This window comes from Fringilla coelebs (assembly GCF_963513975.1).
Source record: "Fringilla coelebs genome assembly, chromosome: 5".
In the NCBI taxonomy this organism is placed as follows: Eukaryota; Metazoa; Chordata; class Aves; order Passeriformes; family Fringillidae; genus Fringilla; species Fringilla coelebs.
In genome coordinates this window covers 52447796-52462767 of record NC_140033.1, presented here as the reverse complement: position 1 = coordinate 52462767, position 14972 = coordinate 52447796, and the positions used below count along the sequence as shown (strand labels likewise).

General features: G+C 43.8%; 1 protein-coding gene across 1 annotated transcript; it reads left to right on the top strand.

The window, feature by feature from the left end:
• Window positions 1-1192: 1192 nt before the first annotated feature.
• ASCL4 (achaete-scute family bHLH transcription factor 4) lies at window positions 1193-1759 on the top strand (the record flags this gene model as incomplete). The annotated part of the gene is made up of 1 exon (XM_084206668.1): window positions 1193-1759. The coding sequence occupies one exon, from the start codon at window positions 1193-1195 to the stop codon at window positions 1757-1759; it is 567 nt and encodes a 188-aa protein (XP_084062794.1).
• Between the last annotated feature and the right edge of the window lie 13213 nt (window positions 1760-14972).

Below are 14972 nucleotides of genomic sequence, written 5' to 3'. Positions count from 1 at the left end.
TGTGTTTTCAACAAAAAACTGTAACAATGAAGTTCTTGAACAACAACAAGGGAAGAGTCAAAGACTGTCAAGTTGCTGCAGAGGAAGATCCTAACACAGCAGGGTATCTCAGAGGAAAAGCACAGACAAGGACATTAGGACTTTATACTGCCAAAAGTCCTTGTGTTTTGCCATTGCTCTCCCATTAAAGCAGTGTGTAGGGTCCATCAGGTAAGCTAATGTCCGTGTAAACATCTGGTAATAGCTACACATGGGGCTATCAGGGCATCACCCTTGTGTTTGTTTATCTGAGGCAAGTTCTCATAGGGATGACCAGAACATTCCTACAATGAGCAAGAAACACACAAAACCTTGAAAACTGTTTGAAAATGCCAAAACGCTCATGTTCAATTTGTGAAACTCACACTTTTAGGAAAAACCTCTCTTAGGGCAAAGAAGGCAGTTTTCCTTTTATGCTTGCACGTAGTACATTCTTGATCTGACAAGACTTGCAACCACAAGAGAGCACTCTTTCCTTTGAAGATGTCTCAGCTTCCCCAGAAAGCTACAGATATGCCATATAAGTTTTGCAAACTGCTTGTGAGTTGGTTCAGTTAGACTAGAGCAGCCGAAACAACAAAGCTTGCAGTTGTCTTTTGGATTTCATTGTGAAAAGCCTTTGGGTAGTTTTTAGATGACAGAAGATCCTTGGTTCCTGAAAGTGAGGAGTTCTGCCAAAACTTTGAAGATCCCTGTAAACTTTGCAAATTACCCATCTTTTGGAGACAATTATATCAAACGATATCATGGATTACAATACCTGAGAAGTGTTTAGAGCCTGGAAGATTATTTATGTTTGGCATTAGCTCTTATGGTCATAATTTCAAGTGGAGAGAAAAAGAATACACAGGAACCCTCTTATTATCTTTTGAAATATGAAGATCACAGGAAAAGAAGAGTTTAAACTGGGGAGTGATGGTCCTCACAACCTGTCTGTACATTAACTGGCATCCTACACCTATAAAAACAGCAAGGCTTTCCAGGCACGGTGTGGACCTCATGGGCTGTTAGCCTTGCTTTGAGATCTGAGATTTTATACACCACAGGAGAACACTGCAGCCTCTGGGGCAGGGTACCTCTACAAATGTTGGATTGATACATTGGGGAGCCAAATTCAGGAACTAACACTTCACTGGTGAGGAAAAAGAGAAGCATGGACAGCACTAAAGATGATGATAAACTACTGAAGAGGATTGCATTTCCAGGATCTGTCTCGCTGGCTAACAGCCACATCCACCCCCATGGGGCACCCCTGAGAGAGCCCTTTGGGGTTCCCTTCCACCTGGACCCATCTTACTGGGAGCAAGCCTATAGTGGGCACGCAGGTGGCATCTCCTACATCCCATTTCCTGGCTACGTGGGCATCTATGACTATTCCTTCGAGCCCGCCTTCATTCGGAAGAGGAACGAGAGGGAGCGGCAGCGGGTGCGCTGCGTCAACGAGGGCTACACGCGCCTCAGGCAGCACCTGCCCAAGGAATTCACCGACAAGCGCCTCAGCAAAGTGGAGACCCTGAGAGCCGCGATAAGCTACATCAAACACCTGCAGAGCTTGCTGGACTGCCATCCCTTAGGCTCTTCCAGTAAGGAAACGCTCTCTTCCAAGGAAAGCCCAGGAACTCCCGGTCCGGCTTCCCCGCGGGAGTGCAACAGCGATGGAGAGTCCAAAACGTCTTCAGCATCATCCCCCTACAGTGAATTTGAGGAGTTGGGCAGCTAGGTCTCCCCTCTGGACACAGAAAGCTTCAAGATTGGCTGAAAAACAATTTCAAATCCTGGGGAATTTTTTACAGGTGAAAGTTAATATCAGGGAAAGGAAAAACAGCTAGGGAAGACAAGAAAAAAGGTACTTTCGGTCTGTCAAAGGACTTTAAATGTTTGCTGTATAAAACTTAAACATGATTTGTAAACATATATCTCCCAGGTTGCTTCAGCTGTGAAACTGTTAAACTGGAGCAACATTTGCATTCTACTTTTCATTCAGCTTTTATTATGTGCTATTTTCTTTTGTCTTTCACTTGAGACAGTAAAACCAGATAATTCCATTTTGGGGAATTCCCCAACCCTTTCTCCTGCTTTGTCCAGTGAGTTTTACTGTCTGTTTTTCCTGACTGCTAACCTGAGATGCACTGCACTGGACTGGGGGAGGTAAGATTTAGATAAATATCTTTCCCTAAATATTTCAGAAAACTCACAGAAATACCTCTATTTATGAAACAACAATTTTTCAAAGAAAAACAAGGCTATATTTTGAAATTAATTTCTTTCAAAGCATCTTCTAAAGTGAAAGAAACAGCTCATACACTGGACACTGGCTATTTGGTGATTATTCTAAGGATAATCTTCAAGAAAATAAAGCTGGAGACTCATTCCAGTCAATGCTAGGAACAGGGATACAGAGTTTTGTAAGACTGCACCTTCAAAAGCTTCACTCAATATACTGAAAAAATGAAATCCTTTTCCCTACTTTTCTGAAATCTGAGTTCATGGAAAAAACAGTCTTGATTGTGTCTTTGGCAGGTCAGAAATGATAGGCTTAGAAACAGAACCTGTAACAGAACCTGTTAGACACTGGTGTGTACAAAAAGGGAAATGTTGAATATATGGGTTTATATCTGCATGAAAATGTAGATATTTCTCCTTTTGTTTAGAATATTGTATTACTTTTTCAAAGGACACTGCTTTTAAAATGAATACTTCAAAATCTATGGAATACCTTTAATTTGGATTGCATCTACTTAAAATGACAATTTATCTCCAATCTGTTTTCAAAACTGTCTTTCTCCAAGGCTTAAATCCCATTCTGAATATAGGGTAAACTTTTTACCTGTCCACTTTCAACACACCTTTCAGACTTTTGCTTTTTGGGTCTTGTGTTGATGAAATGGTTTTGTATCTTTTTGTCTTTTCCTTCATATCATGCTGACTGAACACCTGAAAAAACACTCATGTATAAATATGAGGAAATACTGATCAAATACCTCAAATTGTGTCCATAAATTTCCTTTAAATAAAAAATATAATTAATTCTATCTGTGTCTTTTTCACTTTTAATTGATAACAAACTGGACAGCTTTGGTTACAGGAGTGCAGAAGTAATAACTTCTCAGGAAAAAATAGAGAAAATGGAAAGGGATTAAATACTAACTTCCATCTATAAAACTAAATTTTAACCTAGATTTTTAAATTTAGTTAAGGAGCAGGTTTGTGTTTTGCTATAAAAATACTCTGCTGCTTTCTAGAAGACTGTTCTTAACATTTGTACACGTCAAGCACCTGGGTCCATGGCAGTCACAGGTGTTGCTCTTCACTCTTTACAGGGGAGCCAGCTCCATTTCCTAATGATTATTTTGTTTCTCTGAGGGCTGTTACTTTTGCAGAGGCTGTTTGCTAGACTCAGAAATTGAGATTTAGTTACCTGGACAGTTCAGATCCAGAGCCAGTGCACTCATTTCCAGCTGTGCAGTGTTTGTATTTCTCACCCAAGAAAGAAGAGGACAGCAAGGTCAAGGTCCAAATGTCTGATTGGGCTCCATTGGTCCTTGGCTTTTCTTCTTTCCTTTGTGTTTCTCTGGCAAGAAATTCAACCTGTCTCTCTCTTTTGACTCAGTTTTGAGATTTCTGGAAATGTGGTATTGCTGCTGGTAATTCTGTGAGTAAGCCTGAACTGCATTTCTCCCTCAAAGCAGAGATTAGATCTTCATTATCTATAAAAACATATGCTCCCTCAGAGCACCAGAGGCAAATTCTGTGAAACATACTTCTTTGGAAAGCACTCTGAAGATGAAAAGCATCTTCAGATATAATGACAATAAATGATATAATGACAATAAATAGCCAAATCAAACCAAACCATTAAAAATAGAAATTGCCAGAGTGACCATGACTTCCTGGGCAGGACACATCAAATAAGGCCACAGAGGAATTTTTAGATCAGATTGCTATCACAGTGGTCTGACCCTGACAGATAAATATCCAGGACCTCAGTCCTCTGATTCTCAAACCTCAGAGATGGTACTCTGTGCCACCTTCTCATGAGCAGTTGGCTGGAGAAGGTGACTAGGCTGTGACTCTGCCCCTTTTCATCTCTCAGGTGGAATGTTCCTCAGTGTTCCCATTTCATGGAGTGGAAATTATCCCACCCTGGGCCTGTACTTGGCCATCACTGCTTTAGGCTGTCTAGCTACTTCATTTTTAGACTATATATCTTTAACAGCTCTGGAGATGTCTTAAAATACCTCCCAATCCAACCTCAATGCTAAAGATGAAAAACCAGAATGCCACATGTATTTTAAATTACTTTTATAAAATAAAATTAATTTCTGGATGAAAAGGAAATTATTTCTGTGGGAAAAATCTGTCACAGATTGAACCCCTCTCTTGAGGAAAAGTTGTACATTTTTATTTTTCACTGTTCCTGTTTTTACTCAAACCTCTTGCACAATTTTAGCAGAAGTAAGTAAAAAAACAAGATTTCCTAAATATCGGTGGTTTTGTCCAGGCATCAGCGATGGTTTAAAGTGAAGGCCACATTTCCAAATCTTTATTAAGCTGTTTCTGTCTAGACAAAGGGTTTTTTCAAAGCTCCTAAAGTGTATCATTATCAGACTTTAAAGCAGACAATGATCCAACTTGTCACCATGAAAATTAAAGCTTTAATAAAAATGTTGACCAGAAGAATTCTCTCCACGTGGGACAATTACTATTTACAAGAAAGGTGAATGTTGCTATCTGTAGGCAACCATGCTACAGTTTTATCCAACCCTTGCACACCAAAAGCAGCCACTTTAATCTTTCTATCAAATCTGGAAAAAACAGACGTCTGAAGCCTTCCTTCTGCTGCCATTAAATTACAAATCCATTTGCTTCTTGATGTTATCAGCATTTTAAAGATGTGTTATCCCGGCCATGGCATTGCTTTTAATCCTCTAATAGCTATTTAGCTGATTTCTTTGTAAAAGCCCATCCACAATCCTTTTGTGTTATATTACCCAGTGTCAATAATGTGGCCAAAGAAAACCAGAAGGCCCTATAGAAAAGTCATGTTCAGACAGTAAAGCAATCAGGGCCAATTTATCTCGCTGGAATAAATGAGCAGGGAATATCCACACACACACACACAAAGAGTATCTTTGAAAACATTTGTCTCCAGCATACTTAGGCTGGAGGCAAAACAAGATCCAAAACATTTTGAGAGAGACTCTGAAGAGGTACCAACAGGAGAGCCCTGCTGAAGTAAGCTGAAGTAGGTGCAATAGCTGAGTAAGGTCTTAGTAAGCCTCTCCAAAACAGTCTAAGCAAATACAAATTCAGCAGTGCTTCTCCCTGGTAAGCCCCACTCTCCATCACCTGAAGGTGTGCTGCTTGTAAGTAAAAATTCACTGTGAATTCTCACTCAGATATTTCTCACATGATTCTTACACAATTCTTTTCTACCTTATTGTGACTATATCCACTAACAGAGCAGTGGAAAAGTTCTTCGAGTTGCCTTTGCTGAGAGAACAAGTTAGAGGAGTGAAGACACCCTTGAAAATTTTGGAGACCCCCCTCAGCTCACTTCTGATACGACTGGAGATAGAGGTGTCAAAGACATGAAATTCCTACATGGTCCATGAGCACTGGTGGCACCAGAGCAGAAAAATGTACCAATGTAGAGTCCTTAAAGAGGGGAAAGCTAACACTGCCCCCTGTGATGGTCAGCCAGCCCATGGGCACCTGCCAGCTGTGAGCAGGCACATGTGCTTTGTGTCACCTCTTGCCTCTTCTACTGGAGCGAGTTTAAAAAAAACAAGTATTTTGAAGGGGTTTTTAGGGGAGGGGAAAGCTGCACAAATGGTCTGTGGGAGGCTGAAATGTTGAAAATGTGGCTGAGGTAGTGGGCAGTGAAGCCTTGGAGCTTATATAGCATGTAGCAAAGCTGCATTTACTGTGCTGCTCACAAAGCAGCTTGCTTGTCCCCATGATTTTGTTTTGATGTGGTGTGGTTCTGGGCAAACATAGCAGATTTTTGTGTTCCAGGGCTATAAGATGTCAGCACCAAATCCTAACCAGTCTCTTCCATCTGCACTGAGATCCTAAAGAGAACAAGTAGTTACAAATAAACAGAATTTTCACATCTTTTCATGTAGGCACTTTATTGCAGCATTTTGCTATGCGAGACTGCTCTCTTGATGTAGCTTTTTAAATGCAAAAAGCACTGAAGAAGTTCCAGGCTCAGCTGCACACAGCTTATCCCAAGGCATCTCTCATGCAGAGGTGATGTGTTCATCACATCCCCACACCCAGAGGCATGAAAGCACACTGGGGCAACACCAGTGAAACAGATAATAAACTGTATAATGTGGAAATGAAATGAGCCAGAGGTACAAACGCAGGAGTGTGTGTTGTGATGTTTTGCATGGGAAAATGAGTAAGCATGGAAGAGGGAAGGGAGACAAGGAAGTGGTTTTGAGGTGCAGCACACTGATTGATACCATATCAGCTGCATGGCTGATACAAGGGAAACAGGAACAAATCAGATATGACATCTTTTGGGAGGATTAATTCTGGGGGAAAAAATCCAAACCACCCCCCCAACTAAATATATTTTCCTGTGCCTCAGACACACCACATTTATTTACCTACCATCACTTCTTGTTCACCTTTTCTTGTTTATCATTGCAAAATACCTGCAAATGTATTTTTTATCAAAGTGCTGAGCAGTTGTGAGCAGGCTGTGCTCTGTCTGGGGAATGAGGGAAGATTACAGTACTCAGCCCACCTGCTATCAGGAGCCAAGTGATAAACCCAGATTACTTCAACCTTGGGCTTTGCCTCTGTTTCAACAACAGCATGGCCCACCTCTGGCCTCTGTGCTGGGAACACCAGTAGATCCTGCCCCCTGGAAAACATCACCAGACTGCCCCTGTAATGCTTTACCAGGAGCTGGTTGCATGGGTTTCTTTTTCCCTGTGTGAGTGGAAGTACCCAGGCTCCTGTGCTTGTAGATAAACCTGCCCTTGCAAGTTACCCAGCTCTGGTATTGCAGAGCTGGCAGCTATTCTATTCTATTCTATTCTATTCTATTCTATTCTATTCTATTCTATTCTATTCTATTCTATTCTATTCTATTCTATTCTATTCTATTCTATTCTATTCTATTCTATTCTATTCCCTTATATTACAGTTACAGTGAGAGTGGCAGGGACAAATGAATCTCTCTACCAGGCTGTCATGACAACGATGCTGCTGGCATCCTCCTTGCCGTGAGCATTCCACTGCTGACTAATGCAGACCACTGCTGAAGCCAGGCAGAACCCCATGAAAAGCCCTGCCCTGTTCCATTGTTTCCTCCCTGAGCCCCCCAACCCCAGAGTTTGCCCCCAGCACAGCTGGGTGATGCTGCAGCCCTGGTTCACCGGTGGTGCAGATCCTGAGGGCCCTGTTAGGACAGATCAAAGCTGTCAGCATGACAAGCAGTACAAACACAAGGAATTTGCCTCTGTTTATGTGCAGCATGCTCCATGGCTTTGCATTTTGCAGAATCATGAAAGCTTTAAAATTTCCATTTCCATTAACAAGCCCATAAAGCATAAGGTTATTAAGTGGTGTTTATATTATCCTGAGAAGCTCATTCAGTTACCAGCTGGTTCAATTTTTACTAAAAGCAAGTTTCGTGAGGGTGCTGAGTTGAAACTGCATGTGTTGGGGGAGCTTGCTTTGAAAAGACAGAACAGCAGCGATGTCACCACCATGAAACAGCTGAATTGCTCTGTAGTACGAGTGGTCAGTGCCTTCAGAGGTGAATGAAATTAGCTGGCTCTGTGATTGAAAAACATGTTGCATTTAAACATTTTTAAATTTACTTTTGACGAAACTCTTTGAGCACTGATTAGTTTCTGTAAACTTTATTGGAATTTCACTGAGGTCACTGTCTTAAGGAGCACTTTTACAGTCTCAGGATTATTTTTTTCCCAAGAATAAAGTCTAGTGGGGTCTCTGGCCAGACTTTCAAAGGCTGAAGCAGGGGGTAAGAAGAGCACCCCAGAGAAAGCCATTGGTGAGTTTCCCACACGGTTCTTGATTGCAAGAGAAAAAGAGTGTAGCAATGAAGCCTGGCATGCAGGTGTAGGCACAGACACCTGTGGGAGCAGGCACCAGGGTCTGGAGAGCAGGGGCCTGGAGCATGGGCAGGTGTCATCTGGTATAACCTGTGACTCAGGTGTGACAATGGCAGCAGCAACCCCTCTCCAGGATGGTGTGTTTTACTTTATACCTGAAGTTTTACAGACAAGAAAAATTTTATTCTGTCAATCTGTAAATGAGGGCATTTTCAGTTTAGAAGAATATAATGGGAAATAATGTAAAAAATATATTTGTATTGAGCCATGCCCACAAAACAGAGGCAGTTTTATTTTTGTTTTCTGCAAGCATTCCCTTCTTTCAGCTAGCCCTAACTTTTAATACTGAGAACAAAGTTCACAAGTGTACGCTCAAATATTGACAGTGACTTCACTACAACAATTAGGAAAGTGACTTGGCAGATCTGAAGGCTTCAGGCTTCCACAGCATGAAATGTGTGAATGAAAATTCATTAGACTTACTTAAAATTTACTTGGAGAGGTTTAAGAAAAGGCAGTTTGTAGGGCAGAGTAAAAAAAATTCAAAAAGTTTGAAGAGCTGTTGAGATTTCTGGAAGGTCACGTGCTAATTTTTAATGAGACTCATTGGGATGGAGCTCTTTGGAGAATAGGTTTTACAGTGAAAATTTCTAGTGTCTCTTCATTTAGCCAGGTTGTAGATAAAAATGTTACAACACAAATGCTCCAAAGGAAAAGGGGGTATAAACCAGGCTGCCACATAGAACTAGGAGTATGTTTCACCTGGTTCATTATGGATGTAAGACAACACTTACATGGTTAAATTATATCCCTCTTTCCTGATTTTTTTTTATCCTAAATTCAGTGGGACAAACTTACCTCCTCATGAAAGATCTGGCAGCTCCCTCGGTGTCCTGAACCCTATCCAACTGATAATTAGACTTGTTTGAAATCAGGGAGCTGAGAAGTAGCCTCCAGCCACTCAACAAAGGCTCCTCCAGTGCTCTGAGGAGGCGGTGCCGACGCTTCCCTTCTCCTTGTCTGCCTCCTGCTGAAACACATTTGCAGAGTCTCCTGAAGCCTCTAAGGCTTTTCCAGAGATCTGGTGGAACCAGACCTGGTATCTCATGGAGTATCATCACATGCAGAACAAAGAAACACCCCCACAGGCATAGTTAATGCAGTCAAACCTTAATGGCTTTTTTTTCCTTCCCCCTCCAGTTGCAAATATATAATTAATCTCAGATCAAATTTACATGTTTGATCTATTTCCTTTAGGCTTCAGATGCCTTTGAAGGAAGGGGAAGACCCTGTGATTTGATCTGAAGTGCCTGGGATAGGCTCAATGTTCACATGGACAGACCCGCATGCCCAGAGCTTGTCCGGTGTGGAGAGCTCCCAGCTTGCAGCCCTGGGGCAGCAGGGCAGTGGCTGAGGTGCTTCCCAAGGAGCCCCTTCACCCCAAAAAACCATTTCCCCAGGGCTCCCTTGAACAGTGAGGACACCCAGGGCCAGGAGACAGGAACCTCCTGCGGACAAGAGCCAGAGCAGGAGCCATCCCTCTGAAACCTCGCTCCCACAGCGTAACAGAAATGAAAGGGGCAGGGATGAAGGATGTCTCCACTTCAAACAGGGAAATTTCCATTTGAAGTGCTGTCTTGAGTCAAATCCTCCCCAGCAACACTTTGTTCCCCTCACTCGTGTGTATCAATTTCTTCTGACAACAGTTTCATGGCTTCGGGATAAAAAAGCCCAGCTCCGCTGGTATTATATTGTACACCTACAGACAGAGCACAGAGATTAACATTCTTTGGCTGAGTCACCAAAGATGGGAGGGGGGGCGATGGGTCCACCAGGCCCTGTGAAGGGTGGGTTGAACACAAACCACAGTGATTCCAGCCTTTCATCCCTGGGGGTGCCGTGGGGGCTGGAGAGGATGGCAGATGCAGGTGGCAGAGGCAGAGCTGAGGGGACGCTGTCATGAGAGGCCCTGCATGCTGGGGAAACGGACTCTGGCACTGACTCAGGGCTCTTGGCTTCTTATGGCACAACACTAAGGGCTTGTTCCCATGGCAAACACGGGGAGCTGAAGAACAGAATAATTTCTGGTTGATCCGTAAGGGTTTTGTTTAAAACCAAAGGCCTCCCTTAAATGTTTTCTTCCCTGACATGCAGCATTTTAATTTGATCTTTAGATTTTTGAGGTTCTTCAGGTAGGACTGCGAAGTAAAGGAAAATGAAACCCTGTGTGCTGACATCCATTGCTGAATGTTTCCTGACTGAAAGCATCCATCTAACACTGCCCCTTTCCTTAGTGCACCCTGAGAGAGCAACCTGATGCTCTCTCAGCTTCTGTCCCTCAGCAGACAAAGATGGCCAAGTGGCACATTCAGCATTTCACATAAGCACAGCGGAATTTAGGCACTCACTAACACTGAATTCAGGATGAGGGTCTGGCTCAGTGGCTCTGTGTTCTAGCCAGAAGACTAGGAAAATGTTATTCTAAATTTTGCCATGCCTTGAAACTCAGAACAGCTTACTTTGTCTCCTACTTGCTGTTTAGATTGTGAGAAGAATGAACCCATCCCTCCTGCAGCACTGAAGCCTCAGGAGAAGAAAGCACACTCTGAGCATGGGACAGCTGAGGCCATGCTTCACAGAGAGCAGCACTGTGATCAGCAGCACTCATAGGTGCAGAAGGATCTGGTCCCTGAATCACAGACATGTATTTAAATAGGAAAGACCAATAAAAAGTGAGATTAAATGAAGTGATTTTTATTCCCATTTGCATAGAGCACCAAGACATGGGAAGATGGAGTGACTTGGTACAGGCTGGAAAGATCCACGATGGACTTGAATGTCTGAGCCTTAAGCTGAACTTTTCTTTCCAGGACCAGTCTATGATGGAGGATTCACTTTCTGCCACAGAAGCAGGGGGAAAGGAGACAGCAATGGTGCTCTTAGCTGCTATTGATAATCACCAAATTGTTGGAACTTCTGCCTGAGAGACAAGGAAAGGAATAAAGGCACAAGCAGGGTTATTGGTTTCTCTATCAAGATAAAACCTCTGCCTCAACCACTGACCATTACTAGAAGAGCTCATGGGGTCTGGCAGAAGAGCAGCCAGCAGGCTGCACAGCTCCTGGACTTCCTAATGGGACTTGTGAAGGCTAGGTCACCCTAGCCTTGGGACTGAGGTGGGGGACAGGAGCAGTGCTTAGCTCCTGGCACACCAAGTCTGTAAGCAGGGTGCTCCCTCCCTGCATCCCCTGTGAGGCTGACAGCTGCCCTATGGGCACTGCAGTGCCCCTGGGATCCCTGCCCTGGGAGAGATCCTGTGCCATGGAGGGGCCCACCGGGGCTGCTGGGGTAGGAGAGCACTCAGCACTGCCTGCACCCACAGGCACCCTCCTGCCAGCACAGCTTGTGCTGGGCAAAGAGGGCTCCCTGGATGGAGAGATTCCTCCTCCTCTGCAGGGCTCAGTTCTTCCACCATGAAAGGGCTCCAGCCCTGCAGACATGCCCAACTTGTGTCAGAGGATGGACAAATACCTTTCTGGGTAGATTCAAAACACACAGATACTCAGAATACACAAATGAAGGAGAAAGGGCTTGTCATGGTTCTTTGTGTATCTGCCTGACTAAAACACTCCAGTGAAAGGTGGAGAAAATCCCTTTAGCAACAGCTACAATACAAATACCTTCGAAGGAAAGAATAATTTACAATGATACCTTTTCAGTCCTCATCCAAGAAGTGGTTAAACATTTGGCAGAGAAACAGTGGAGGAACTCATCAGCCTACCAATGGTTTTAAAGGTTGATAAGTTGTCTGTGAATGACACAAATTCAAAGCAGCACAATAACAAGCGTTAGTCAAAAATAAAACAACCGGGGTTTTGGTTTGTTTGTTTTTAAGATTAAAAGCACAAACAGGTTACAATTCTTAAGAGCTGGGTAACCAGGTGGTTTCTTGGAATAGGCTCCAATACAAGGTTGACTCAAACACCTCAGCATGTGAGGGCAGCCTAGCCCCTGCGTGTTTATTGCTAAGCTAGTAAATGTTAAATTAAGTGCTGGCAGATGATTCAATTTCCCTTTCCCGGTCATAATCTCTGCAATTAAGACTAGTGATTATTTTGGTTTCTGAATTTATATATACAACATGACCCAAAGCAGTCTCCTGGGGTTTGGGAACAAGGGTGCACCAAGATGGGGATGTGCTGAGCACTGTGAAAGCCAGCAGCAGCTCCTCAGGCAGAGGATGGTTAGTTGCCTGAGGAGACCAAGCTGCACAGATGCCATGGGAGATCAGACGAATTTCTGTGCCCTCTGCTCTCCCACCTCACACATCGCTCAGCATGACCCCCACCCTCCTGCTACATACTGCAAACAAAAACCCCACCAGAAATGACATAATTACTGGTGTTTCTGAGTGCCAGGAAATTATCCTCTTCTTCCTTCCACGGTGCAGAGGACAAAGCACCTGTACCCAATATCTCTGTCTGCGCATTGCAGAGCTCCTGCTTTTCCACTGTACACCTCCCACTACCACCTTTCCAGACAGAAAAGCAAATCTAAAACAAATTTGTGGTGACCAAAACCATTTGGGCTAGGACAGGGCTCAAGAGAGCAAAGCGAATGCCAGGTACAGGCAGGGCCTGCTGCTTCACTGAAGCTCTCCTGCAAGCAGGGAGCGTGCTGGCACATGCTGCAGGAGGGATATTGCTCTGTCTGATTGCTTTGAAGTGGTGGAGGGAGAAGAGGCCAGTTAAGTGTGTTTATGTTTGAGAGGAACAAAGGAGAGTGGAGGAGAGTGGGGGTGCCTGTGCCAGAGATGTGTCAGAGATCACTTGTTCCTCCTGGGCCGGAACACCAGCCTGGGACCACCAGCGTAGGAGGCAGTGGTGTGTGCAGAGCTGTGTTTAAAGCAGGCAGAGCAAAGTCAGAGCAGAGGGAAGAGGTATCCCAGACGACTTAGGATGGTGACAAATGTGACACCAGGTGATAAACATCAGACACCAGGCTCCCAACCCGTGAGATGTGCAGTACGGTGCAAATACAGCACAGCAGCTTACCTGGCTGGGGTCAAGTTTTCCTTGGGAGAGGCTGAATTAAGGAAGTTAGGCACCTTGAGACCACCAAGTGCAACCCAGTCAAGGGAGGCCATCAGCTGCACCCCAGCAGCGAGTGCTGCCCCTTCCACCTGGCACTGTACCCCACAAACAGCACCCCCAGCTTGGGGTGCAGTCCCAGGGCTTTCTGAGTCGCCCAAAGGCAACCAAAGCCTGAAGTGCAGCCACCCTGTGCAAGCCAACACACCTTGAGCTGCACATCACAGATGAGGGAATCAGCTGAACCGAGGCAGGGAACAGCTGAGTGCCTGTGGTTGGACAGAAGTGTGCAGCAGTTCCAAGGGCAGATGTAGACTGGATCTCCTAACTGTGGTATCCCAAGGAAAAAAGGCCCTAACCCTCATTCACCAAGGCTTTTTCAGTCTTTTGGGGAGGAAAGTGCATCATCAACAGGTATGTCAGAGTTCTCAGTAATCCTCCATGGAAACAGAGATGGTTCAATAATCACACTGGTTCTTTGGTGTTGCCAAAATGCTCCTGCAGATCCACCTGTATTTCAGCACATGAAATTTAATACTGACCTAACACCCTCTCTACCTAACACCTCTTATATATATTTTTTTTTAATGCAGAATAAAAAAAAGTTGGTGGACAGCCCTATTTGCAGAAAAAAAGACAGACTTGAACCGGAAAAAAAATCCTCGTTCAAAGAACTGGGAGACATCTTACATTTTTCCTTTCTTTTTTAGGTGGTAAGGAAACCAGCACTTGACTTCATACAAATAGTACTTCAAACTAATACCTTTGTAACTAATACCTTTGTAATACTAATACCTTTGTAATACTTCAAACTAATACCTTTGTAACAGGAAACCAGAATTGATAGCTCTTCTTGCAGTCTTGACTGCTAATGCATAAACACTGATGATCAGAGGTCATAAGGCATACATCCCATGCATATGACAGCACCTCCATGGTACTTATGATTTCTCCTTGTAAAAAACTTAGATTTGTCCCCTAATGGTAACTGTAAGTAGAGGCTGGAAGGACAACTGTGTTTGTGAAATGCTTATTTTTAAATGTGAATTTTTTAAAAATGTTAATTTGTTCCCTTACATTCCACATCAAATAAGCTGAAGTATTTATAAACAGAAACTTCTACAAGGAACATAGACTTTTGCAGAAGATTCGAGACCAATTTTTCTTTCAGTCGCTGGAGGGTAATTCACATTTCTAGTGAAATGATTTTTGTTTTAAACTCAGCAAGTATGTCTCAGACCACTGAAACATCAATCTGGAACTGTTCCACTGAAGAAAGGAGGGGGAAACAAGAAGCTGTAAGTTCAGCCTCACAAGAACTCACAGCAGTGCCTATAAGTACATGTGCTGCTTCTGAACCTGCACAAACACAGTACTTGAACCTAAAAAACCCCTTAAGAACAAAGTGATTACAATAGTGAAATACCATTATGCCTTCTAAGATGCTGCACTTAAAGGGATGTTTCATCAAAAGGCACTGCAGTCCATCAATCACTATCTGCTCCCCTTACACGAGTCCTTGGCAGGGCTCCCCTCTTGCTCTGGGCTGTTTCCCTCCAGCCGCCCTCTTGTGCCGGCATCCAGCCTTGCACGCAGGCGCCATCCCCTGTCCGGCGAGGTGCGCTCAGCACGGCCGGCAAGGACAGCTAACAGCCAACACACTCCTGTCAAAACCGAGCTGGGAAAACAGCACTGCACTTCTCTTTCTTGTATCCTGCAAAAATCCTGCCATCTGCACACTCTC